The sequence below is a fragment of the Sesamum indicum genome, linkage group LG10 (genome assembly GCF_026168435.1).
Source record: "Sesamum indicum cultivar Baizhima isolate 11 linkage group LG10, ASM2616843v1, whole genome shotgun sequence".
NCBI lineage: Eukaryota > Viridiplantae > Streptophyta > Magnoliopsida > Lamiales > Pedaliaceae > Sesamum > Sesamum indicum.
In genome coordinates, this window is record NC_142666.1 from 525,398 (window position 1) to 551,319 (window position 25,922).

Here is a 25,922-nt window from a genome sequence, read left to right on the forward strand (position 1 = left end):
AAAAGAAACTCCAAATTTTTCGTAAGAATAAGTAAAATTATAATCTATAGTCCACAGGAAAACTTTGGTTAATTCATTATATAGAGTGGACGGAAATATAATGGAGAGTAACGCATTAAGCTAATTGTTAGACAATTAATAATATTAGAGGGGTATTGATAATTTTATATTTATTATTATATCTAATATAAAAAGAGCTCGTTGTAATTTATCAAAAAAATAGAGAAAATGAAATGAGGGAATGTGGTGTACATTTGAACTTAATTTTACAGTAATAGTGAGTGAGAGGAAGAAATGCAGTGAAAGGGGGGACAAATTGAGGAGGGAATGTTGGTGGTCCCATTCAAAATATGACAGAGAGGAAGCAGTAAGGAGTGGAGAATTCATGAATATGTTGTCCTGCAACCAAACACCCCCTTTTGAGGCCTGGTCTTTTTTTGCTTCATTTTTACATATCTGCTGCTCTGCCTATGTTATTACCATTCATCATTACACTTAATTATTATTTGTTACTAGAAAACAAAGTCATCATGTTTTTATTATCATTGCATGACATGTCTGGACTCAAAAAGTTTGGGTTGTTGATGCCACTCAGAGTTTTGCACTTCTTCAAAGTTCAATTTTTTTTAGTCAAACTCAAAAATGTGTGTTTTATTATTTTTGGATTAGTGGGGGAAAAAAGTATTTAAGAATTTTCTTTATATTATACAGATTGTTAAATTATGAGATAATTACACTTTTTTACCTTTAAATTTGCTACAATTAAACGTCGATCTCCTGTGATTTGAAAAATTATATTTAATACTCCTCAGATTTATTTTTGTCTAATAAAGAGGACCATCTTCTTGTCAAAATTTGTTGGATTTGTTAATGTTAATAAAAATAAATAAATAAAAATTTATATTTATCCTTGATTCGTCATTGCATGTCAAATAATTTTATTCTGACTAAACTAGTTTTATAGCAGCAAAGATATGCATCCTCACAGTATCGACATATGAAGATGCATAAAGATAGTTTGATCATAAAAAATTTATTTGACCTATAATAAATCTGGAATAAGTCAATTGAGCATAAATATGAATTTTTATTAGATTTTTTTTTTATTTATATTAGCAAATGCGATGAATTTTGACTAGTGATGTGGACTTATTTGATAGATATAAACAAACATTAAGGATATTAGATATAATTTTTCAAATTACACCAAATTTTGAGAAAAAAAAGTATAATTATTCCTTATATTATTCGATATATTCAATTTAAAAATTGATTAAATATACCAGTAATTTTTATTAAATATAACATATAACGGAACGTAGAATAAACTATAAGTTCCTATAAAAGAAGTATATACTCACATTCCTGGAATTACAAATTTGTAGTCATGAGGATTCAACTTTATCATTTTAGCATACTAATAAACGGATAGGATTCCACACCAAACCTCTTGTCTAAGCATAGACGGTGTTTGCGTAAGGGGGAAAAAAATTAAAGGAAAAGCTAAAAAATAAAAGGGGAAAGAAAATTGTTGAATTTGCTATTCCTTTGTGGGATTTTTTTTTAAAAAAAAAAATCTATAAAATCTTCAAATTGTACCCAAATGAAAGTCTATGGAAAGCATAAAAAAAGATTAAGAAAATGAAAATAAATAAATAAAAGGTAAAATAATGGACATAAGGCTGTCATGGGTTGTACTTGCAAGTAAGAAAACAAGACAATAGGGAATCTAAATGATGAGATGTGCTACAAAATTCATACACCCAAAAGAAAGTAGAGGGAAAAAAAGACTGTAAGAAAATCAGAATTATTTACTTTTACTGAGTCACTGTTAACCATTTTTTTCTTTTTTCTTTTTTCTTTTTTGATATTTTTATGTCTCTCTATTTATTCTTTTAACAAAATCAATAATTATTTCATTTCGTTAAACAAATGAATTAATATTCTAATTACTAATGTGGTTTGCAATTTGTCGGTCTCTCATTGTGCGAAGTATTGTTTACTTTAATTTTGTATGAACTTCGCGATTTTATTAAGAAAATACACTTTGGTAGGAAAATGAGGTCTTGGACTTATAAATCATGCAAGGCCTTTATTTGTAATTAATATAAGACGTTTACTTACATTATCAACTTTTCAAACTCGGAATTTGGGACGGACACAACTCCAAATTAATGAAAAATAAAATAAAGGTGAGGAATAAGCACATTCTAAACACGTATCAAACCATAAGTTAGAAATCTGTTAGCTCTAATTGACCAAATGTCCCTTCTTAGAAGGGTGGAGGGCCTACTTATACTACAAGCATTTAGCGTGGGCGGATGTGAAAATCATTTTTACACCTCCATTAATTTAATTAGATGTCTCTCGACAAGATTAATACAGTGAATAGAGACAATTTAAAAAATGCATGTTCTCTTTTTTTGGATATTTATTTTTTTATTATTAAAAAAATATAAAAATATAATTTATATAAAATTATAACAATTTTATGTCGAATCGTGGGCGTGATCACGACTCGACTAAAAGATTATTTTTTTAAGAAAAAAACCATGTTGTGGTAAGCATCCACGATATGTTTATATATAAATATTAGTTTTTTTTATAAATTAATTATATTTTTATTAATTTTTAACAATATAATAAATTAAAAAATTTCTAATGATAAAATTGTATAAATTTAAAAAATACAATAAATTATACAAATATAATAGTATATATTTTTTATATAATTCTAAAACAATGCAATTAATTTGTAAAAATAGAATAGTATACAAATTTATATATATATATATATATATATATGTAAAAAAACCAATTATTGTAGAGAACCCGCACCTGCACATTTGATTGTGTAGAAAAACATCTTTGTTGGGTTTGTTGTCTTTCACGCATTTGCGGCCAATCTATCTCGTTGTTGAATACATGATGTTTGGTTTCAACCAGGGCGTGTAGAGATACGAATAGTAATATCGTGGATCAGCTCAAATTCCAGAACATCTCAATAATCTTCAGAATGCATATGTTCAAATAACGTAGAATGCGTATTTTTGTAAACCATTAAATTATAATAATTTTTCACCATTGATGCAACATTAATTATGTATGCAGCACATACTTTTTGAGTGTGTCTGCTAGGGATGGCAAATTGAGTCCACTTTCCGTATAAACATTCTTGGTTCGCAATTTTGACAACATGGGTATTGAGTCAATGTCCATTTTGACGTTCTATAACAATCGAGACGGACTGTTGAAATTGATAGTATTTTGTTACCGTATGCTCAACAGAATTTTATTGTCAACGTGTGAATATCTTGTATTCAAAATTCGTCCAGGTTGATTATTGGTCAATATTACACTACTTTTTGTAAACCTCTCATGAAAATAAGGGACATTACGTTGAAGTGTCATCTCAACTGTTGCTGTAAAGTGTCAACGGTAGACGGCGAGCTCCTTTTAAAACTCCAATGATGCATTCTGACATGTTGATTGTAAAAATACAGGTGCACGCCGTGAGGTGGCACAAAATCCAAACTTTCACATACTGCATTAGTACTGATACTGGGGTGACAAAAAAATAAGGCACATTTCGTGTCGTCCTCGTATAACATGTCTGTTCAATTATGTAAAAGTGTCGTGGATCGCATCCGCAACTCGACATAAAATTGTTATATAAATTATATTTTAAGTTTTTTTAATAATAAAAAAAGTAATTAACCCTCTCTTTTTCATCATTCTCTTGTGGAAATGACATTTTTACCCTATGTTCTACTTTTCCTCCCTCAAATACGTTCATCAAATATCACTGGAATATAAATTGTGAATAATTTGTATATTTAATTTAATAATTATTTATTACAGTAATTTAAAATAATGAATTAAATAATAGTAAAAAGATAAGGGTGGCGTTTTGAAGTTTAAAAAGAAAAGAAGAGAGTTTTGGGTAATTGGGGTATTGGGAGAAAGGGACTTAGCCAAATTTTGGGGCATGTGAGAAAAGTAACTTTCTTCTTCTTACAAAGCGACCACGCCCCTTTGCCTGCAATCATTTGGTCTGCTTTTTCATAATTTCCACATTCCTCCCTTATTATTATTATTACCCACCCTTGTCTCCTGTCCTACACTCTCTTCAAATAACTATATATCATTTTTTAATTACTCAAATTTATGAAACTTGTTGTTATTAGAAATAAAATTTTATTGAAAATATGAAAATATGGAGAAGGGTGAGGGTGTAATAATAATAATAATTAGAGACTAGTATTGGAAGTGGAGAAGGAGAAGCGTGCGGACCGGACACCCCTCTCACGCTTCAATAATTATCCATTAAACTAAACTAATAAATTCCCTTCACAACAAGACAAGCAGAGCAGCGTAGCACTACCACCCGCCCTTAATTACACCAAAAACAAAAGCGGATTTCTGCTCTTCCCAAAGTCGCTCTTTTCGATTCATTCCAATACTCCCCTTCCTTCCTATATAAATAAACACGCATACATACATACATATATGTAAATTGCAGCTTGGTGCAAGAAACACACACTACAGAGGGAGGATACATATGGCGGCTGCGGCGGGGTCTGACAAGGTGGTGGAGACTGTTATCGTGGGAAACTATGTGGAGATGGAGAGTGAAGGGAAATCACGAGATATCAAGTCTAAAGTATCAAAGCTCTTTTGGCATGGTGGCTCAGCCTATGATGCCTGGTTCAGCTGCGCTTCTAACCAGGTCTATCTCTCTCTTTCTCAAATCAACAGCTACCTGTCTTTCTCTCTCTAACAATATTGTTTGATCGATCAAATGTTGTATATGATGCCTTCAGGTGGCTCAAGTGCTGCTGACATTGCCATACTCGTTTTCTCAACTGGGAATGGTATCAGGGATTGCATTTCAGCTGTTCTACGGTTTGATGGGGAGTTGGACGGCCTACCTCATTAGCATACTCTATGTGGAGTACAGAACCAGAAAAGAAAGAGAGAAAGTTGATTTCAGGAACCATGTCATTCAGGTTAATTTATTTCTATATACTCTACACACCAACCAAACATACATACATGTATATGTAATAATAAGACAAGAATAGTGCAGTAATTAACGTTGTTTCTCACATGGGGTTTCTCTTCTGACCATTCTTCTTTAATTAAGTAAAATTGTTGTTTTAATTTGTCTAATTCGTAATTAATTAAGCAGTGGTTTGAAGTTCTTGATGGGCTCCTCGGAAAACACTGGAGGAACGTGGGTTTGGCATTTAACTGCACTTTTCTTCTCTTTGGATCCGTCATCCAACTCATTGCCTGTGCTAGGTACCTACTACCTACCCACAGCATTTCAATTTCACCATACATATAAACTATTTCTTTGGTTTTTTTTTTTAATTCTTCCGTGTGTGTGTTTGATATTATTGCAGCAATATATATTACATAAATGACAATTTGGACAAGAGAACTTGGACATACATATTCGGGGCATGTTGTGCTACCACAGTCTTCATCCCATCTTTCCATAATTACAGAATATGGTCTTTTCTTGGCTTGCTAATGACCACTTATACTGCTTGGTACCTCACTATTGCATCCCTACTCCACGGCCAGGTACTTTTTTATTTCTAGGAAAATTTTTACTTAGATGCATCATTCTTTTAAACTATACACCTATTGCACTTGTTGTGTAATTAATTCAGATCCCAGTCAAACTCCATTTGAGTTAGAATTTTTTTAATTTCTACTCTTACAAATTTAAACACAAGATGATCTTTACATTAATCAATCATGGCGTATATGTTATGATATTCCAATGTTGCTATATTTTTATCTATTAAAGTTGAATGAAAGATTCGTTTGTTATAATAATGTTAATACTAAATTTGAACGGACAATCAAATCTTGTGATGAACATGTGAAAGGACGACCAAAGATGTGTCCAATTTTGGTTGTTGATGATGAATCAAATGGAGAGAGTCAAGATTCGTATAATTAGTCAAAGATGTCCACATTAACTATTAATTAATTGTAATTAAATGAAGTGTGTCGTAATTAATGACACAGGTAGAGGATGTGAAGCACTCGGGTCCAACCAAGTTGGTGCTATACTTCACAGGAGCCACAAACATTCTCTACACATTCGGGGGACATGCCGTTACTGTGTAAGACATCCCCTCCCCTCATCACGTAATTTTCGTGTCGTTTACGTTGTTTAATTATTTTGTCCAAGTCATGGATGGTTAGGTCTTTCTCAGCTCAGGGCCAGGGTAGTTCAGTAAATTACATTCCCTAGCTTTAATTTTGTTTATTCCTTTTTCTTTGAAAGGGACTTAACCTTCACCAATATCCACGACAATGACATGATCTCACCGTCCGATCTAGCGATCAATCTTTTCTGTTTCCTTGTATAGTGAAAGAGCTCTATATGCCAAGTCCTTTTCTTCCAAATTCAAATAGTGTCATTCCTCAGGCGTGCTTCTGGAGAAAGTCGCACTTTCTCGGCAGCACAAAACCTTTTCTTTTTTAATTTCCTTTTCCATGTATAGGAGAAAGGTAGATATCTTTCTCCCCCTTTTTTCACTTTATGCAAAACAAAAACAAAAGAAAATTGAAATTCGAATTAATCATACAACGAGTGCATATACCGTTACTGTTATATTTAATGTGATAGTGAAATTCGAACTCAAACATTAGTTGTTATAGCAATAATGTCGGGATTTATTAATTGTTTAGTGGAGTATTGAATTGAATGTCTGGTAGTTGAATATTAATTAGATATATGGGGAAATTATAACGAGCTCTGCTAAAATTTATTATAATTATAAATATTTTTTTATTGTTTGAAAATTATATATTTTCACAATGAAATGCCACGATGGGTTATTTATTGAAAAATTATTAATTGTAAAAGAGTATATGTAATTTTATAAATAACAAAAGAATATTTATAAATAAAACAAATTATACAAAAATCCATTATAATTATATATGTATATGTGTGGGTTTGATGAAGAAGTAATGTTTGGTGTTGGGCAGAGAGATCATGCACGCGATGTGGAAGCCACAAAAGTTCAAGGCAATATACTTACTGGCCACGCTCTATGTGTTGACGCTGACACTTCCATCTGCAGCCGCAGTCTACTGGGCTTTTGGAGATTTGCTCCTCAACCACTCCAATGCATTTTCCCTCCTCCCAAGATCCCCCTTCAGGGACATGGCTGTCATTTTGATGCTCATCCACCAGGTACAATTACATTCATACCCCTCTACTATGTTACAATAAGTTTGATGGTCTTAATTAATTAAATTATTATATGCGCATGCATGCAGTTTATAACTTTTGGGTTCGCATGCACGCCGTTGTATTTTGTGTGGGAAAAGGCGATCGGCATGCATGAATGCAAGAGCTTGTGCAAGCGTGCGGCAGCGAGGTTGCCCGTGGTGGTGCCAATATGGTTCCTGGCCATCATCTTCCCATTCTTCGGCCCCATCAACTCCACTGTCGGTTCGCTTCTTGTCAGCTTCACAGTTTACATTATTCCTGCTTTAGCCCACATTTTCACCTTCAGATCAGCTGCAGCCCGAGAGGTAATGAAACAACCACCTTTGCCTCTCATTTGCTCTTTCTTTCAAATCCAAATTTTTTATCTCTTTGTTGCAGAACGCCGTGGAGCAGCCCCCCAAGTACTTTGGAAGGTGGGTGGGCGCCTATGTGATCAACATATTCGTAGTTGTGTGGGTTCTGATTGTTGGGTTCGGGTTTGGTGGATGGGCCAGCGTCACTAACTTCATCCACCAAATTGACACATTTGGGCTTTTCACTAAGTGTTACCAATGCCCACTTCCTCCGTCTTCGCCGCACCTGGCCGCCAACGCCACCGCTCCTCTTCCGTCTCCGTCTCCGTCTCCGCCGCCACGTATTCACCACCCTTGAGCTTTACTCTAATTGGTTAATGAGTGGGTAGCGCTCTAATTTTACTTCACCGGCAGAAGAGAGAAGTTGGATTAGAAAGGTAGAAGCGGATGGAATTCATGGGTTGGGTGCATCACAAATCAATTTTTGCGCATCTCTTAAACAAAAATCCTGGAATTTGTAATTTAGATTAGAGCTTTCATATTTAGTTAATTATTAAAAGATATGGTCCTGCAATGCAGTTAGTAATTTGCTATTTATGCTTCTCCTCGTTACCACCATATTTCTTCGGATTTCATCTTTTATTTTATTCGATATATATATATATATTTCGTCTGTAAAACTTTTTTTTAAAAATAAAATAAATAACATAATCTCTATATATATATATATATATCTATTAAATGAAATAAAAAATGCAATAAAGTTTAGAATAGAAAATTGAATCCAATATATCTTTCTCTTCCTCTTAAAGAAAAACAAAAACAAATGCTAAAATAACAATAGCTCAACTCAGTAAAAAAATTATAAATTCTCCATTTTTTCCTTTTAATTTATTCTATATATTATAAATATTATATGAGGATTGAATTGATACGATATCCAAAAATAAATAAATAAAAGAATTAATACTCTGTTTGTTTGATAGGGAATGATAACTTTTTCTTTTTATATTTTCATTCAATTTTTTAGGAATGCTAGTATTTGTGGTTCAACTCATTTTGAAATAGCAATTAAAAACAATTCAAGAAGTGTCAATTTTAGTCCAATTTGGCCTAAATCATCATATACAGTGCACTGATCTTAAAAATTTGGAAATTATTTACCGATTTGATCTACGCAATGTCTCCCAAGTCCAGAAATGAACGGCTACGGCGTCGCCCCGATTTGGATCCATCGCCCACATATAGAAATAGGTTGACTCTGCATTGCTCAAACCAAAAACACTGCAGGGGTGATGCAATGTTGCTAGTCCATAAATAGAGAGGGCTATGACAACTGCACTCATTCTTGTCTTTTTAATTAAAATTTAAATAGGTCAAGTGCGACCCACATCACAAATTCCAAACAAATTAGGATAAATTGAATTTAAATTAACACTTTTCTAAGATTACTCTCCTTAATCGTTACTTTGAAATGACCATATGCCAAAAGTGACACCACCCATAAAAAGACTAGATCAAAATTATATTTTTACCTTTTTTTTTTGTTTGAAAATTTAATAGCTAAGTATCACACTTTTCTATTTGGATAGATAATATTAAGGAATAATTTTACATTCTTTTTTCTTGAGTTTTAATATAATTATACGTAGGCTTCTATTGATTTGAAAAATTATATTTAGCACCTTAAAATTTGCTTACTTATAACAAATAATCTATTAGATAAAATTCATTAAAAATAAACAAAATCTCAAAAATTAGGAATATGAGTAGAAAATCCGGAAATATCAAATCTTGATATTGTGATAGTATTTATTTTCCTTTGAGAATCTGCTAATGGAAATATATTTCACAATACGCTATTTTATTATAGTAATATAATATATATTTCCACAAACATAAATGCATACATATATTATATTTGTATATATAAATGAGAATATATAAAAATATCCATCTATGTACCATGGACATTTTTGTAGATTTATTTAAATATAATTTTCATTCTTTTCTAATATGTAGCACACCAAAACATTTCTTAAAAACTTTGATTAATTTTCCAAATAAATACATCGTAATATCATTTCAAACCATTAAATTCCATGCGATTTTATCCGGAATATCATATTTGATTCCTTGCAAACAAACAGGTCCTACTGTTTTGCTCTTGTCTTAACTATTTTATGACATTTTCCCTTTTCCAAACAGAAAACATTCTCTTGAACATGACAACCTTTGTCCAATTATTTTTACAGACTTAAATCATTATTTTGCGAATAGTTTTAACTGTTTTCTTTATCTAAAAAAAACAAATATAACATTATATTCAAAATAAATGGTCAGTCACTGGTAATAATTACCATTGATATTTATCCCAGGAGGAGTTAATTACCCAAATTAACCTTACAGTTATAAAACAACAGCCCATCAATGATAAAAAAAAATATCTCAAAGAAGAGGAAAAAGAAAAGGTACTTTTGAAATAATTGAGAGAGAATAGTGATACACAGTTCATAAAAGTAGAGAAAGATATTTGACACTTTTCCTGAAACCTATGGCCCCCACCCACTCTTTGTTGGGAAATAGTAATAGTATAAAGCAGCAGAGTTACTACTTTCTTGTAGATAGTGACAGCCCATCAGGCTATAAATGTCTTTTTTCCCAACATGAATTGAATTCATGGATCCTCTCATCCTTAATAATGTGTGTGCAAAATCTTCTGGTGATATTGATCTGAGAATAATGGACAGGGTAGGAACTCATTCAAGATCATTCAAGAAAGATACTAAGCAGACAACATGTATATCCATATACATGTATACACTTATCAACAGAACTGGACGGACCTAATCACATAGTAGCAGGAGTTCATAGCAACATCATCTTCATTATAAAATTTAAAAACCCTAAGGAAAAAAGGCGACCACAGCGCAACAAGACAAAGGCAGAGAAGAGTAAATGTAAAATGGTTCACCATCTCAGAAAACCCTTTAATAGCAAAACCACATAACCCAGCCGATAAACATCACAAACACCTGATAAACATGTAAACAAGCATCACCGACACCAGAGTAGCTCAGCGTTCCGCGTTGGGGCAGTCACGAGCAAAGTGTCCTTCTTCCCCACACTTATAACAACCCCCACCACCGCCGCCGCCGCCGCCGCCGTATCTTCCACCACCTCCACCGCCACCCTGAGGACATTCCCTGGCCATATGCCCTGTATCACCACACTTAAAGCAGCCACTCCCTCCACCTCCTCCATATCCGCCTCCACCTCCTCCGTATCCGCCACCGCCTCCGTATCCACCTCCGCCTCCGCCATAACCCCCACCTCCATAAGAACGGCCGCCACCCCTGCTACCTCCGTTAAATCCACCTCCGCCGCTGCCGCTGCCGCCGCCTCTCCCGCCGTAAGATCCGCGGGTGCTGCCTTGCACAGGGGCACCATCAGGCCCCGTCACATTCGCCGCCTTTAGCCGACCATCATCGGAGTATTCCACCACGAACTCCACGGTCTCTCCTTCACCGAGACTTCGGAAACCCTCAGATTTAATAGCTGATTGGTGAACGAAGATATCCTCACTTCCATCATCAGGAGTTATAAACCCAAAACCCTTCTGATCATGAAACCACTTAACAGTCCCCCTCTTCACATCACTCTCCGCCATTGACACAGAACCCTAACCTTTCGCTGATCTCTCTCTCTCTCTCTCTACTCTCTCTCTCTCTCTGCTTTGGAGGCTTGTACCCTTCGAATGACTATATATAAAATGTTTGCGTCGCGGGCTGCCACGTAAGCGGATTTGATTTTTGAATCAATTGATGGCGAATTCCAAAGTGGGGTCCGGGTTTTTTCTTTCTTCTAATTTCCTGATTAAGCATTTTAGGGAATCAAAGCGACGGCTGGTGTTTATCCAGGAAATCCGACGAACAGGGATTGGTAGATCGACTTTCGTTTGGCCGTTGGATTTAGGGCTTGGACAGACGAATGGTCAATTTTATTACCCCAAAACGTAGGTTTTTCCTTAGCTGGATTATTAATTTTTATTACCTCAAAATACTATGTGATATATATATATATATATTCTTGATTATCAAAATTTGGTTTTATCTTAATTTTATATTTTTTATTTTCCCTACTAATTAATGAACCAAACAAGAGATATTAGCGTGTCTTTATTTTATCTTATTTTCCTTATTAAACTCCTATTTATTAATTTCTTTCTTCAATATATAGAATCTTCAATTCATGCACTGTATCAAATTCTAAAAAAAATATTTTTATTCAAATCAAGTCTATTTGGATAAAATCAATCACATAATAAGTACATTATATTTTTATATGATCGGTTACTTTTTTAAAATTATACATCAGTTACATAATAAATATATTATACTTAATTACACTTATCATATAAATAGTTTTGATCTGAACAAACTGGATTCAAATTAAATTTTTTTATTAAATTAGTTCCCAATTTTTTCCCTTGATTAATTCTCCTTTTTAATGTGAAAAATTATCCTTTATGGTTTAAAAATATTAGTTTATTGAAAATATCTAAAACCAGGCCAATTTTCATTTGTTCTTCTTTAAAAATCTTTCTAAAATATTCACTATAGACCATTATTTAACATTTACAGTCTTTTAAAGAAATAGTGTTAGATATATTGGACTCATATCAGAATTTTGGTAGCAACACAAAGATTGAAGAAATTTCACGGAAGGGACTAATTCTATAAAATAAATGTTAACACTCTAATATTTAAGTTAATAATAATTTTATTAAAAAAAAAGTAAATAAATTTTGAATTAAAGTGAGAATAATGGTATAAAATAATTATAAAGAATATATATTTGTACGAAGTGCAAAATGTAGGCTAAAAACAACCTAAAATCGAGAGATAAATGAGAGATTGAGTGAGTTTGAGAGTAAGGAATAATCTTACCAAATGTCTGCACAAGATTCTATTTATATGTGTGTACAGAGTAGATTCATATGGTGGTTGCAAAGTGTCGTACACCGTTGGAAAACTCTTTGAGTTGACTATCATTCGGATAACTTCCAACCTGTGCGACTAAGTGATATCTTTTAGTATGATGTGTTTTGATGCGTCGACAAACTATATGACGTATCCATCCAACTGTATGATAATGTGTCCAACTGAAACGAACATATTTGTTAGACATATTGTTTCAATTTAGAAAGTATATTTATGGGCCTTATATCCCTACTAATTGATCAACTGAGCTTTCAACTAATTAGGGGGCATCAATATATATATTTTAACAAATGTAAAATATTTTCAAAACCAACCATAAGTGGATTTCAAACAAGCTTGTCATCCAATATATTGTAGAAACAAATTGATATTAACAATTCATTAAATTTTATTGATATTAACGAAATATCGAATAAAAATTGATATTTACTGTTAATTGATTTATTATTAACTTATTACAGGTCAAACAAATCTCTTATGACAAAACTATCCTTATAATGGTGAATGTATATCTTTTTACATGCATTAACGTGTGAAAATGTATTTGAGTAATTTGATTATTAAGAAATTTATTTGACCTGCAATAAATAAATAATAAGCCAAGTAAAATTAAATAAATTTTTATTTAATTAAATTTAATGAATTTTGATTAATGATTAAATTTATTTATTAGATAAAAAATAAATTTTAAGTAACTAGACATAAGTTTTTAAATTATTAAAAAGTATGCATAATTATATAAAAATAAGTAGTAAATAATGGAAAAGGAAAGGTAGAAGGTAAGATGATGAGTCAAAGAGTGAGTTGACAGTCAAAGCATGTAAAAAAGAGGGATGGGACGTATCCATCATCCACGCTCTCTTCGTCTTTTTCCGCCTTTTCTACAACATTATTTCTTTTTCTTCTGTTTTCCATTTCTGCATACAATTATAAATTATTAATAATATAATTTATTTCGTAACTTTATTCCCACATTATTGTATTTTCCATCTGTTTTTTTTTAATTAATTAAATATGTAATATTACATGAAACCAATTTGCAGTTTAGCCCCTTAAGTATTCGTATTTTATTTCACTCATCCAACATAAAAACGTATTTGAGTTTTGATTTGAGAATTTTTCTTAATTCGATTTTTCTCAAGGTCATTAGCGTGCTGTATTGACATTTTTATTTTGAGTAATTTGTATTTACATTTTCTGTGATCAGATTAAATTATACAAATATTTAATGTCTTTTATAAAATTACTGCTATAGTCTTTGAAGAGTGTTAACATAATATATTTTAGAATATTTGTGTAAGTTTTGACTTTAAATGAAGAGTCTAAATGTAGTTAAACTATAATATCATGAGATGTAGCTGTAATTTTACGATAAAAACAATAAATTTTTGTATATTTTGATATAATTCAGAGGTATTAATATAATTTACCATTTTATTTCTTCAAATATATATTATGCAATAAAATGAAATATTCGTTTTATTTTTAAAACTTTAATATAACACATAATTAAATATTTAATTTAAATATATAAAATCAATCCATTACCAGCTAATAACACCTCCCAGTGTTAGACCGAATTACCTCGTTTAGCTCAACTCCTTGGAAATTGGATGGCTATGCTACGCACCATTGGCTGTTGTAACCCATGGTTGAATTAAATTAATCTTTTGCTTCGTAAAGTTGAACATTCAATAACAAAAAATAAATAAATAATAAAAAAATTGATATTTATTTTTAATTTATTTATACTAATTTTTTATAAATTAAATATTTTTTTGTGATTAAATTATTTTACAACGGTGAATCTATACTTCCTTATATGCATTAATTTATGAAAATATATAACGCTAATATGATTATAAAAAAAATTATTCAATATGTAGTAAATGAATAATAAGTTAATTGGACATAAATATAAATTTTCATTCTCTTTTTATTAATATCATCATATTCAATGAATTTTGATTGAAGAAGAAACTTATTTGTTAGACAAATAAAAAATTTATAGATATTAAATTTAATTTTTGAAACCAGTAGAATTTACGTACAGTTAGACTAAAAGAGAAAAAATTATAATTACTCCTAAAATAAACGGTAGGCATCATAAGAGTTGATTATATGAAAATATTGGGTCGATTCTATTCTACTTATCACGCTCAAAATACGGTTTGGATCACAAATACCCCCTAAAATTTAAAATTTAAAATGGACAGAAATATGTATTTAATTTATAAAAATAATATATATACACATTATTTTTGGCACTGGAGTGTGCTGTTATTGCAATTTAAATATTTTGAAATATTGTTGGTTGGCTTTTTTGAAATTTCAGCGGCAATTCCGAGTTCGTGGGCCATTTACCCTCCCGCTCATCCACTTCACTTTACTAGGTCGTTTACCGTATACCAGCATATGGAGATCATCCTATGCACAAATGGCAGATACGGTTTTTAGCCCCCCATGGCGAGAGAGGAAGAGGAATGGCGGTGGCGAGCTGTTGGGGATCCATATCCGGAGCAAATAAATATATTGGGCCGATTTGAGTGCTCCTCCACCATCATCATCGCCTCAATTTGGTGTGATAATTTGTTTTGACGTGTGAATTTTTTGTTGTTAGTCTTGCTTGATTAAGATAGAATCCGTTCAATCGGCTTGTTCGTTTGGTTTGTTTCAATTGTATGCTATGCGTGTTGTTTCCGTTGTGGGGATGTGCTTTTTACAGTGCCCAACAGGTGGAACTGTATCAGGTGGACCGAGGTGAGATCCTTCAACTACAGATTGCATAACCAATGCCAGAGCTGACGGTTTCAGCAGTGGAGTTGGAGCAAATTGCATTTTCCGCTTCCTGGTCCTTAATTACGTCTCTTCTTTCTCATTTGTTCATATAGGCTAAATGCTCTGTATACTGTGCTACTTTCAGATATTACTGATGTAAGGGCAAATACGAATGTTGACACCAATTTGCATATATCTGAAATGGTTGATATTTGGAAATTTGATTTTGAAGATAAAATGTTTTAACACGGATGAAGAGCGAAGTGTGGCGTTTGCACATAGAATCAATCTTGATATTGGAACTTTGTGGTGTATCGTGTTTTCAACTCATCCAGTCATGTAAAATGTTAATAATGGTCCACTGTACTTCAGAGCTTGAGCTCTAATCAGGATTTTAAGATAACACCTTGACCAAAGATGACACTAAGCATATGGTTGCCGGGTGTTTATTGTTACCTTGGGTATGTGTATGTCCGGTAAATTAAATATATGTATAGGTCCATGTTCAGTCATGTAACAAACTGAATGAACGCCTAGCTGCCAAAATCCAAATTTACTCGAAGGGTGTCTAAGGAATGTATAAACATTGATGTGGAAATTGCAGGTTTATCCATTTCAGATTATCACTTAGTTTACCCTTTCAACACTTTATTAGTGAACATACTTTCCATTTTGCTGTTTGTTGCTTGACTTAGTAATCTTATCTAAACATTTCTTGTCAACATGACATCTGACAGTATAGTGTACTGTTTATGCAGGTCCTTCAATATCAATACGGTTCCTTGCCATTACTGGTGCATCCTGTAAATTAGATGCTGGTGTATATAGTATTCACTTGAGCAATTTCTGTGCCCAAGTCGCCCCAGTGATACTTAACATTACCATCTCAACCTCGTACCACTGTTGTCCCCCATTCTCTACTTTGAAAGTCCGAGGCATCTTATAAACATTCCAACTTTTTTTATCATTTAATATTTTCTGTTTGTAGAGCTATTATTTTGTCTTGTGTGTGAATTTTCTAAGCCTAGATGATTTATGCCTAGATAAATTCCTTATTCTTTTCCATCCACTCTTGTGATTTCAACAATATAATGGTTGGAAATGATCACGAGTATTTGGATTGCAAGCACGGTATAAATAAGGAATGTGTTACATTTACTTAACATTTATTTGTATTTATGTTTCCTCTATTGTTCACACAGTTTGCTCATAGTCCTTTCGCTCTTGAATCAAGTTTTGCGTGCTTCTGTCTGCAGAATCTTGAGTTCTATTAAGGTAAGCCTCTCTATAATTCGCTCGTTTTAAGTCTCTTTTCATCTTTGTTAAAATTATTAGCAACTTGAAGCAGTTCCGAGAAATTTCTGCAGTGATAGAGTGCACTGGATCTGCTGGCATTGCAGTTGCTTGAAAAGTACTCCTGAAATCATCCTTGGAAATGATCAAAACTTATATGCAACCTTTGTGGTGCAGAGGGTTAATGGAAGAGCTTTAACATTGGATATTGATGGATAACTTAGAGAATAATGCCACCGGCAAGGAGTAGGACATCCAGCTTCAACCCTGTGGGCATAAGTATCCATAATCATCTTCAAATACACGACAAAGACACAAAGCCAAGCTCCCACTCAACCAACACCGAAAGGAAAAAGGAGTTTTCAGAAAAACGAACAACTCAACTGATTAGATTGTGAAATTGGCTGTCTGGTTTCTTGTCTACACATAATGCACCATGGGGGTAAGTTTTAGTGCAACTTCTACAACCTTTGCTCTTGTCTACATTACTTCTTTGGAATATATCCCTCCATCTCTATTGTCAGCTTATAGCAAGATTGTAGTATACAATAATTCTCCTTCAATTACAAATAGGGTCTCATAAATTGCACCAGTAAAGTTATAAAATGATTACATGAGCCCGAATTAGGAGGAGACAATGCACGTTACAACAGGGGCAAACTTCTGCCAATATGATCCCAAAATAGTCACCAATCAACTTCTTTGCCTTAACATTTTCGGTTCCACATGTGCTCTCCACACCCCTAGAAAGCTTGTATGCTTGCCAGGATACACAAAGGGTGGGCCTCATTGACTAGTGATGATTTCCATCTCAAACTCCTTAATTTCTTGAGTCGGTAAGAACACATGATGGAGTACAAAACACTCCATCAAATTCAATATGTAATCAGGTTAATTAGCGAAAGTGAAAGCCGAAAAACTCCAATGTTAAGTAGCAGATTAAGTAGGTTATATTTGATTCATTATGGATGGATGGATGGGTGAATGAGTTATGATGGGCTATTCTAAAATTTTTAATAATTACAAATATATCTTTACTATTTTAAAAATTATAAATATTTTTTAAAGTTGATAGTCGTCCAACAAATATCCTTTAATGATATCCTATTTTCCGGGATATTTGTTAAATGATTATTTATTTCAGGGGAGTATTTGTAATTTTTCAAATAAAAAAAATATACCTATAATTACCATAAACTTGAGGAAGTTCTTTATAATTTATCTTATTTTTTTTGCATTGACATAAATACGTTTACTTTCATTTCTTGGTTTTTAGTCCATGTAGAGCAACAAAAATGTTATTATTTTATTAAATAGTGGAAAAGATAGAAATAAAATGGTAAGTTGACGAAAAAAGAATTTATATTGGGTATTAGAATTGCATAAAGAAATCATTTAGGTGATATTTGGATTCGAGTGATTTGAAACAAAGATTTTAAATGACTCAAAATTTAAAGAATTTAAAATATATTACTATTTAATAAAATATAATTTAAATTCAAATTTGAAAATTTTAAACTTTACTAAATTTAGAATAAAGTCAAAGAATTTTATTAAAAACTTAACATTTATTATTTTAAATCTATGATTCGAATAAAGTATAATAATTCAATTAAAAGTAGAATATTTTTTTTATTCAAATTAAATTTGATCGAATCAAATCAATAATGAATTAAGAATAATATAAATATTAGATGATTATTATTATTTTTAACTGTACACTAAATTACACACAATAAATATATTTTACTTATCATATAATTAGTTGAAATTCAAATAAATCCTATTTGGTTAGAATTTTCCTAAAAGGAATTGCACAAAAATTGAGAATAGATGATGGCATGAGGCTAAAAAAGTCAAAGCACGTGAATTAAAATTCTCTATATATTGAAAAAGAAAAGAAAGAAAGAAATTGGGGTTTGAACCCGAAACCTCGCCTATCGAAGTCACCAAAAGGGTTGGGGCAGCCATTTTTCACGTTGAAACCAAGGCCTCCTTCTCCACCCTCAGATCCGAACCCGTACGCCCCTTTATGCCGTCGATCTACTCTTATCCTCATTTTCACCTACTATACTTAAATTTTTAGCTATATAATCGAGGACTCACAGCATAAAAAAGCTCCTCTTCCTTTCTACTGCAAATCGAATCCGCTTTCTCTCTCTAAAACTCTCCCTCTCTGTCTATATAAGTACTATTCGTTGCTCGTGGTGAGTTTTTGAATTATTGTTTCTTACCTGTTTTTGGTTTTTGTTTTTGCTTGTTATTAAATCATGCTAAACCCTAGTTAAGATTCGCTTAGAGATCTGATTTTACTCGCCTTTCCCTGTGTACATGTGCAGTTAAGAGTAGTAATGAATGAACTGATATGTGTATTGCCTTTTTTTCTTTAATTTGCTTTTTATGCGTTATAATCCATGTATGGATGAGGTTTGACGGATTGGGGGGTATAAGTGCAGGAAGGTTTAATTTCTTTCTTTTATTCTTTTTGTTTTGTGGGTGAGGCACTACGAGTCCCCCCCCCCCCCCCCCCAACCCCCCTGTTGATAATTTGCTTCAAAACGATTTCAAGTGAATTTAGTTGCGAGTTTGCCACATAATTCCTGCGTATGAGTTCATTATGGTGAAATTATGCGAGAATGGTCCTTTATTTTCCGTATAACATAATAGGGTACAGTGATTATTATGATTTTTCATCCTAATTTTTGATTGTCTGGGCCTCTGATGAATTTTATCCTCATTACAGCGCATCCTTTTTCAGCAAATCCCGGCTGTTATAGATTTGGTTTATGTGATGGAAAATGACATTGGCATTGCCAAGGATGCCAAGCCAGGGGAGGGGGATGCTGTTGGCAGTGAAGTGTTGGAGCCAAGTATCAAAGGAAATGGTGATTTGAGTGTAGATGGATCTAAGGAATCTGATGGGAATGAAGCATGTGAAGAGGCAGTTGAGGCAGAAATCCTGACTACTGGGGCCGACAGTGCAGTTCAGTGCTCAGATGATGCTGAGCCCAAGACTGAGCTTCCGATGAGTGAGGAGAATCATGATAAGAAGCAAATTTCTAGAGGGGAAATTCTGAAGGTTGAGACGAATGGATTGATGGATGACAGTATTGCTGGGAACAATGGCAATACTGTGAAGGATGGGAAAGGTGATCATAGCGAAATTGTTGATTCAGCTGCTGCTGCTGGTGAAACTGAGACTCTAAATAATGGAAAAGAGAACTTTGACAACTCCAATCAAAAGCCTGAGGATGGCATATCGAGACATATGAGCTATGCTGAAGCTTTGACTTCTGGAGATGCAAAAATTGTGGATGCAGACACCAGAAAAGAACTAATTAATGAGACGTCAGAAACATTAGAATTGAATGACGTAAGCAGAGCTGGGACCATAACAGAGAAGCTTGATACTTGTGAGATGAGAGATATTCAAGATGCTACTATTGTAAAAGGAATTGATATTCGTTCTGACATCCCGGAAAATGGTTCCTTGAACCATGTAAATTTGGTCGACTCTTTGAATCATGCTGACATGAAGAGTGCAGATGCTGATTCCCTGAAAGAAAATATTCTTGAGACATCACTGGTAATTGGAGAGGCAGATGGGTTAAAAGGGAGCCCTAGCCCAGAGTACAATTCCAATGGAGATGCTCTGCATAAGAATGACGATTCTGGATATCAGCAGGAGAAGCATGAAAGTGCCTCCACTAATCTGCATTCTGAACTTGAAGATTATCAGGCTCAGGAACAGGAGGAAAAGTCATCAACTTCTTGTGCGAATCTAATAAATGATGAGAGCATAGAACTGAACAAACTAGATTCAGAATGCATGCAAGTTGAAAATGTTGGTAGTCCGGATGTTGACAAGGAAGAAAACGGTGGTATTGCAGCTGCACATACTTCTGCTGCTGATCATGCTGAAGAAGATTCTCGAATTGACACTAACTCACATCCTCTCCTTGATGATAACAAATCAAATATGGACATAGTAGAAGTTGAGCCTCATTTCAGCTCATCCGAATTGTTGGCAGAAAGTTCTAGATCATCTGAGCCGCAGCTTGTCGATGCTAGTGCTGAAGTCTCCACAACCATCAATGAAAGACCAGAACAGGAAGGAGTGAGAGATGAGCAGAAGGAACTATATTTGTCAGGGAGTGGAGAACAGGAAGTGAAACCCGTTAAAGGTATCACATCATCTTCCGGCAATTTTTCCACATCTGGCCTCACTCCTACTGACCCCGCCAGCGTTGAGCATGCCGTTAAGGTAGAGGAACCTGTTTCTCAGGATTCATCAGCTAATGCAGGAAAGGAGATTAAACCTGCACCAGACATTTCCTCCTCTGCTAGCTCTTTAATCCCTCGTCCTGCTGGCATTAGGCATACTCTGCCAGTAGAGCCTGCTTCTCAAAACAAAGAACAGGGATCCAGGTCTGCATCTGATACTCCATCTGCAAATATTACCTCCAGAGCTCCTGCTCGTCCTGCCGGCCTTGGACATGGTGCACCACTATTGGAACCTGCCTCTCGGGTGGTCCAGCAACCTAGAGTAAATGGAGCTGTTGCAGCAACACAGAACCAGCTCGTTGAAGATCCGACAAATGGGGACGCTGAGGAGTATGATGAAACCCGTGAAAAGCTCCAGATGATTCGTGTCAAATTTCTGCGTCTTGCTCATAGACTCGGTCAGACTCCACATAATGTTGTTGTGGCTCAGGTCTTGTATAGATTAGGGTTGGCTGAACAGCTACATGGGAGAAGTGGGGGACGCGTTGCTGCATTTAGCTTTGATCGAGCAAGTGCAATGGCCGAGCAACTTGAGGCAGCTGGACAAGAACCCTTGGATTTTACATGCACAATCATGGTTCTGGGAAAATCAGGGGTCGGGAAAAGTGCAACTATAAACTCCATATTTGATGAAGCTATGTTTAGTACTGATGCTTTTCAGTTGGGGACAAAGAAGGTTCAGGATATTGTTGGGACTGTGCAAGGAATCAGGGTACGTGTAGTTGACACTCCTGGACTTTTGCCCTCTTGGTCAGACCAGCGCCAGAATGAGAAAATTCTTCGATCTGTCAAACGGTTTATTAAGAAAACACCTCCTGATATCGTGTTGTATCTTGATAGATTGGACATGCAGAGCAGAGATTTTGGGGACATGCCATTGTTGCGGACAATCACTGAAATTTTCGGACCGTCTATTTGGTTCAATGCCATTGTTGTTCTGACTCATGCTGCATCCGCTCCACCTGAAGGTCCCAATGGCACAGCTACAAGCTATGATATGTTTGTGACTCAAAGGTCGCATGTTGTCCAGCAAGCAATACGTCAGGCTGCTGGAGATATGCGGCTAATGAATCCAGTTTCTTTAGTGGAGAACCACTCAGCTTGCAGGACCAACAGAGCTGGACAGAGGGTGTTGCCAAATGGTCAGGTTTGGAAGCCTCACTTATTGCTTCTGTCATTTGCTTCAAAAATTTTGGCCGAAGCAAATACTCTTCTGAAGTTGCAAGATACGCCTCCTGGGAGACCTTTTGCCCCTAGAACAAGATCACCTCCTTTACCATTCCTGCTTTCATCTCTCCTGCAATCAAGGCCTGAAGTTAAGCTTCCATCAGAGCAATTTGGTGATGATGATGATGCTATAAATGATGATCTGGATGAGTGCTCAGACTCAGAAGAAGAATCTGAATATGATGAATTACCTCCCTTCAAATCATTGACCAAAGCTCAGCTGGAAAAGCTAACTAAAGTGCAGAGGAAGGCATACTATGATGAACTAGAATACCGGGAAAAACTTTTCATGAAGAAGCAGCTGAAGGAAGAGAGAAAGCGGCGGAAAATGATGAAGCAAATGCAGGAAGCTGCTAAGGATTTGCCACCTGCTGACTATGGTGACAATGGTGAAGAAACCAGCGCGGCTGCATCAGTACCGGTCCCAATGCCAGACTTGGCCTTGCCTGCTTCTTTTGATTCTGATAATCCAACTCATCGATATCGTTCTCTTGATTCCTCCAACCCGTGGCTTGTGAGGGCTGTCTTAGAACCCAATGGGTGGGATCATGACATTGGATATGATGGCATAAATGTTGAGAGATTGTTTGTGGTGAAGGACAAGGTACCAATATCTTTCTCTGGCCACATCTCAAAGGACAAGAAGGATGCCAATCTTCAAATGGAAATTGCAAGTTCAGTGAAGCATGGGAAAGGGAAGGCAACCTCCTTGGGCTTTGATATGCAATCTGTTGGAAAGGATTATGCTTATACTCTACGAAGTGAGACTAGATTTAGCAATCACAGGATGAACAAGGCAGCTGCTGGTCTCTCAGCTACTTTATTGGGAGATGTTTTAACTGGTGGAATGAAAGTAGAGGACAAATTAATTATTGGTAAACGGGGACAATTAGTTGTTTCAGGAGGTGCTGTTTATGGTCGTGGGGAGGTCGCATATGGTGGTAGTTTGGAAGCTACACTGAGAGACAAAGACCATCCTTTGGGACGCTTCTTAGCAACCTTGGGGCTCTCTGTCATGGATTGGCATGGAGATCTTGCTGTTGGGTGCAATTCCCAGACCCAGATCCCTATTGGCCGACATACAAATTTGATTGGTCGTTTCAATATTAATAACAGGGGGTCTGGACAATTCAGTGTCAGGATCAACAGTTCAGAGCAGCTTCAAATTGTATTGGTTGGCTTAATTCCTCTTGTGAAAAAAGTACTTGGTTATTCTCAACAGGTGTATGGACAATGAGGAAAGTAGATACAGCATGATATAACTGCTGTTGGATATTACAAATTGCTTCTGTGTTGGGCATTCGTTTCCATGACTGGCAACCGACATAGGTATTGATCTTTATGCCTTTAACAATGTAGGACACTGGACACCTTATCTAAGTGAATTTTAGTTTCTTCATCAGATACAGTGAAAAAATAGATTGGTTGTCGTTTTCTTTGCTCCTATATAAATACCCCAGCAGCACCTGTTGGTGAATAGTCCTCATAAGTACGTCCTTTTGGGGTTGGGGGGGGGGGGGGTTGGTTACTTTCTACTTGGGAAAAACAACTTATCTTGAGTGCAGGATTTATGTATTTCTATATTTTTGTTGGAAATTACTTTTGTACTTCTCGTCTTCTCTGCATTAAAGGTGATGCTCTTATATGTCAAGTAACCTTACTCTCTTTTCTGACTTGAACATGGTTACTTGTCCAGATGCTTCCTTCTTGTCCAACAGGTAGGTAGAATAAAGGGAAATAGGATTTGCGGACGGAATTTGCATTTGGCCGGACTTGAGAGGCTCGCATGTTCAGATCAGAAGGCACAACATTCTTCGGTTACTATAATGAAACTGAAATTTACTTTTAGTACTTAATGTTTGAGAAGTGTAATATTTTGGGATTGCTCTTCCTCAGAATTTTGTAGGAATGTTATCGTTATTGTTCTTACTAATGAGTAAGATACCTTTCTTGCTGTGAGATTGGCATATTGTGCGAATATATTGTCTTAATATAGTTTGCTAACGGAACTTTAATCGCTGCAGAGTAGAATTGCTGCATTTTCATTCTGTATCAGTAGACTTAGTAGTACCCTTTTGTATCTTTATATGCTTGGGGGAGAATGCTAACTGGAACCAGAATGCTCCTGGTATCAAAAGACAGAAGTCAAATTATATTGTGAACCAGAGGTTTACTGATCGATTCGCTCAACTGTTTTCTTTTCCCTCTAAAAGCCACAACATCTTAGTACTTTATTGCTCAGATTTACTGGAGGAGGTTCGAAGTCACCAAAGCAAAAAAGCAGCTTATTCAAAAGCATTACAAAATTCCCGAGTGACTGGAGAGAAATAATCAGCAGGAAATGAGTGGCGGTCCATCAATACTGCAACATCTTGACATTGTATTCAACTACAGCATTGCCGGATTTTGCTGTAAACTCTGCGGTCTTGGCGGTTGCAACAACTGCGTTCCAACCGGGAAACACCAGAGCCACCAACTATGACCGCCTCGCGGTACTTATAATTGATCGGATTGCAGCCCGGAGAATAGGGCCAGTTCTTGAGATGAGACATAGCCCGTGACCGGTTGGGCTGTGGCGCAGTAGTCAAGGGATTTGTCTAGCATGGAGACAAGCCCAAAGTAGGTTGGAGACGTGGAACTGGAGTCACCAGGATGGACGTTGGGTTCCTCGGCTTGAAGAAGTTTTTTTAACCATTTTTCCACTGCTTCGAGCCCTTTTTCAGGAAGCCCACCACCCACTAGGAATTGAATCACCATAGAATATGAAAGCACTAAAATCATGTCCAATTTTTTAACCACAGTATATCATTTTTTTTTTAGCAAAACATTAGCAATAGACCAACTTATTCTATTCTTCCTCGGAGTCAGAATAGCGTTGTTCGACCTATTGGTGTACCGCTCTTGGTATTAGCAGCTTAGCTACCCTAGCTCATAATTGTCTGGTTGTATTAGCTACCCGGTATATATCAGTTGCTCTGGACTTTGCAGTAATACAATCCTGGCTCGGTTTCTCTACTACATCGTGTATACATACATGCGTGCCTGCGAATTGCTTTAATTCTCACTCACAAGGATTAATTTTACTTCCCCATCCACTTAATTTCGTCCCAATTGACTTAAATATCAAATGATATCAGTTGAATATCTTTCAGTGAGTCTAACTAAGTTCCACCTCCACAGTTATGGATCGAAAATCCATATAAAAAATATATTAATGTTTGTGCACTAAAATACATTTTGTTTACTAAAATAGAAAGAGACAAATAAAGAAATGCTATAGATTGCCCTTAAAACAATCATCATTATCGGATCTATTCTTGAAAATTGTGGAGATGTTTTTACAATGGAGGAACGGTTTTAAATGTGAGACCAGTTAAGAGTGCAAAAATTAGTGACAGATGATAATATTCCAAATGTATGCCAATTATTGAATTGAATTATTAAAACATACTCAACCCTATTTTATATTTTCTTTTAAAAATCATTTCAAAATAAATCTTTATTTTTTCAGTAGTCTTTTCAATATCATATGTTTTAATTAAAAGAAGTACATTACAGCCCTATTAATTTGCAAATGCTATTTCCGCAATAATTTGGTTTAACGCTATTAAAGTCAAACAACATCTCAACTACCAAAACAAGGAAATAACTGTAAAAATACTTTTCTAAGGTAAATTACAATAAATCCTCTTAAAATTTATTATAATTATAAATATTTTATTATTATTTAAAAAATTATAATATATTTTTAAATAATACTTTCCTACTATGAACGATTAC

The 25,922-nt window shown here is 34.7% G+C and overlaps 3 protein-coding genes across 4 annotated transcripts; 2 read left to right on the forward strand and 1 right to left on the reverse strand.

The window, feature by feature from the left end:
• The first annotated feature begins 4,378 nt into the window (after positions 1-4,378).
• LOC105172962 (auxin transporter-like protein 2) lies at positions 4,379-8,152 on the forward strand. The gene is made up of 8 exons (XM_011094585.3): positions 4,379-4,729; positions 4,824-5,009; positions 5,192-5,304; positions 5,409-5,592; positions 6,046-6,143; positions 7,018-7,225; positions 7,312-7,569; positions 7,643-8,152. The coding sequence occupies exons 1-8, from the start codon at positions 4,562-4,564 to the stop codon at positions 7,913-7,915; spliced, it is 1,488 nt and encodes a 495-aa protein (XP_011092887.1). The 5' UTR covers positions 4,379-4,561; the 3' UTR covers positions 7,916-8,152.
• Positions 8,153-10,424: 2,272 nt separating this feature from the next.
• On the reverse strand, positions 10,425-11,311 carry LOC105172961 (glycine-rich protein 2-like). Its single transcript, XM_088885558.1, has one exon. It carries the CDS (start codon positions 11,225-11,227, stop codon positions 10,634-10,636), a length of 594 nt encoding a protein of 197 aa, XP_088741684.1. The 5' UTR covers positions 11,228-11,311; the 3' UTR covers positions 10,425-10,633.
• Positions 11,312-16,818: 5,507 nt separating this feature from the next.
• On the forward strand, positions 16,819-24,101 carry TOC120 (translocon outer complex protein 120). Of its 2 annotated transcripts, none has more exons than XM_088885825.1 (3): positions 16,819-17,073; positions 19,375-23,471; positions 23,839-24,101. In XM_088885825.1, exons 1-2 carry the CDS (start codon positions 17,068-17,070, stop codon positions 23,377-23,379), a joined length of 4,011 nt encoding a protein of 1,336 aa, XP_088741951.1. In that variant the 5' UTR covers positions 16,819-17,067; the 3' UTR covers positions 23,380-23,471; positions 23,839-24,101. The 2 variants fall into 2 exon arrangements, with proteins under 2 accessions (XP_088741951.1, XP_011092883.2); XM_011094581.3 differs by lacking the exon at positions 16,819-17,073 and adding an exon at positions 18,552-18,838.
• Positions 24,102-25,922: the final 1,821 nt, after the last annotated feature.

Coding starts and splice junctions, on each gene's coding strand:
- LOC105172962 (XM_011094585.3), top strand. CDS start 4,562: ATGGCGGCTGCGGCGGGGTCTGACAAGGTGGTGGAGACTGTTATCGTG. Junction 4,730..4,823: donor TCAGCTGCGCTTCTAACCAG/GTCTATCTCTCT, acceptor TGATGCCTTCAG/GTGGCTCAAGTGCTGCTGAC. Junction 7,570..7,642: donor GATCAGCTGCAGCCCGAGAG/GTAATGAAACAA, acceptor TCTTTGTTGCAG/AACGCCGTGGAGCAGCCCCC.
- LOC105172961 (XM_088885558.1), bottom strand. CDS start 11,227: ATGGCGGAGAGTGATGTGAAGAGGGGGACTGTTAAGTGGTTTCATGAT.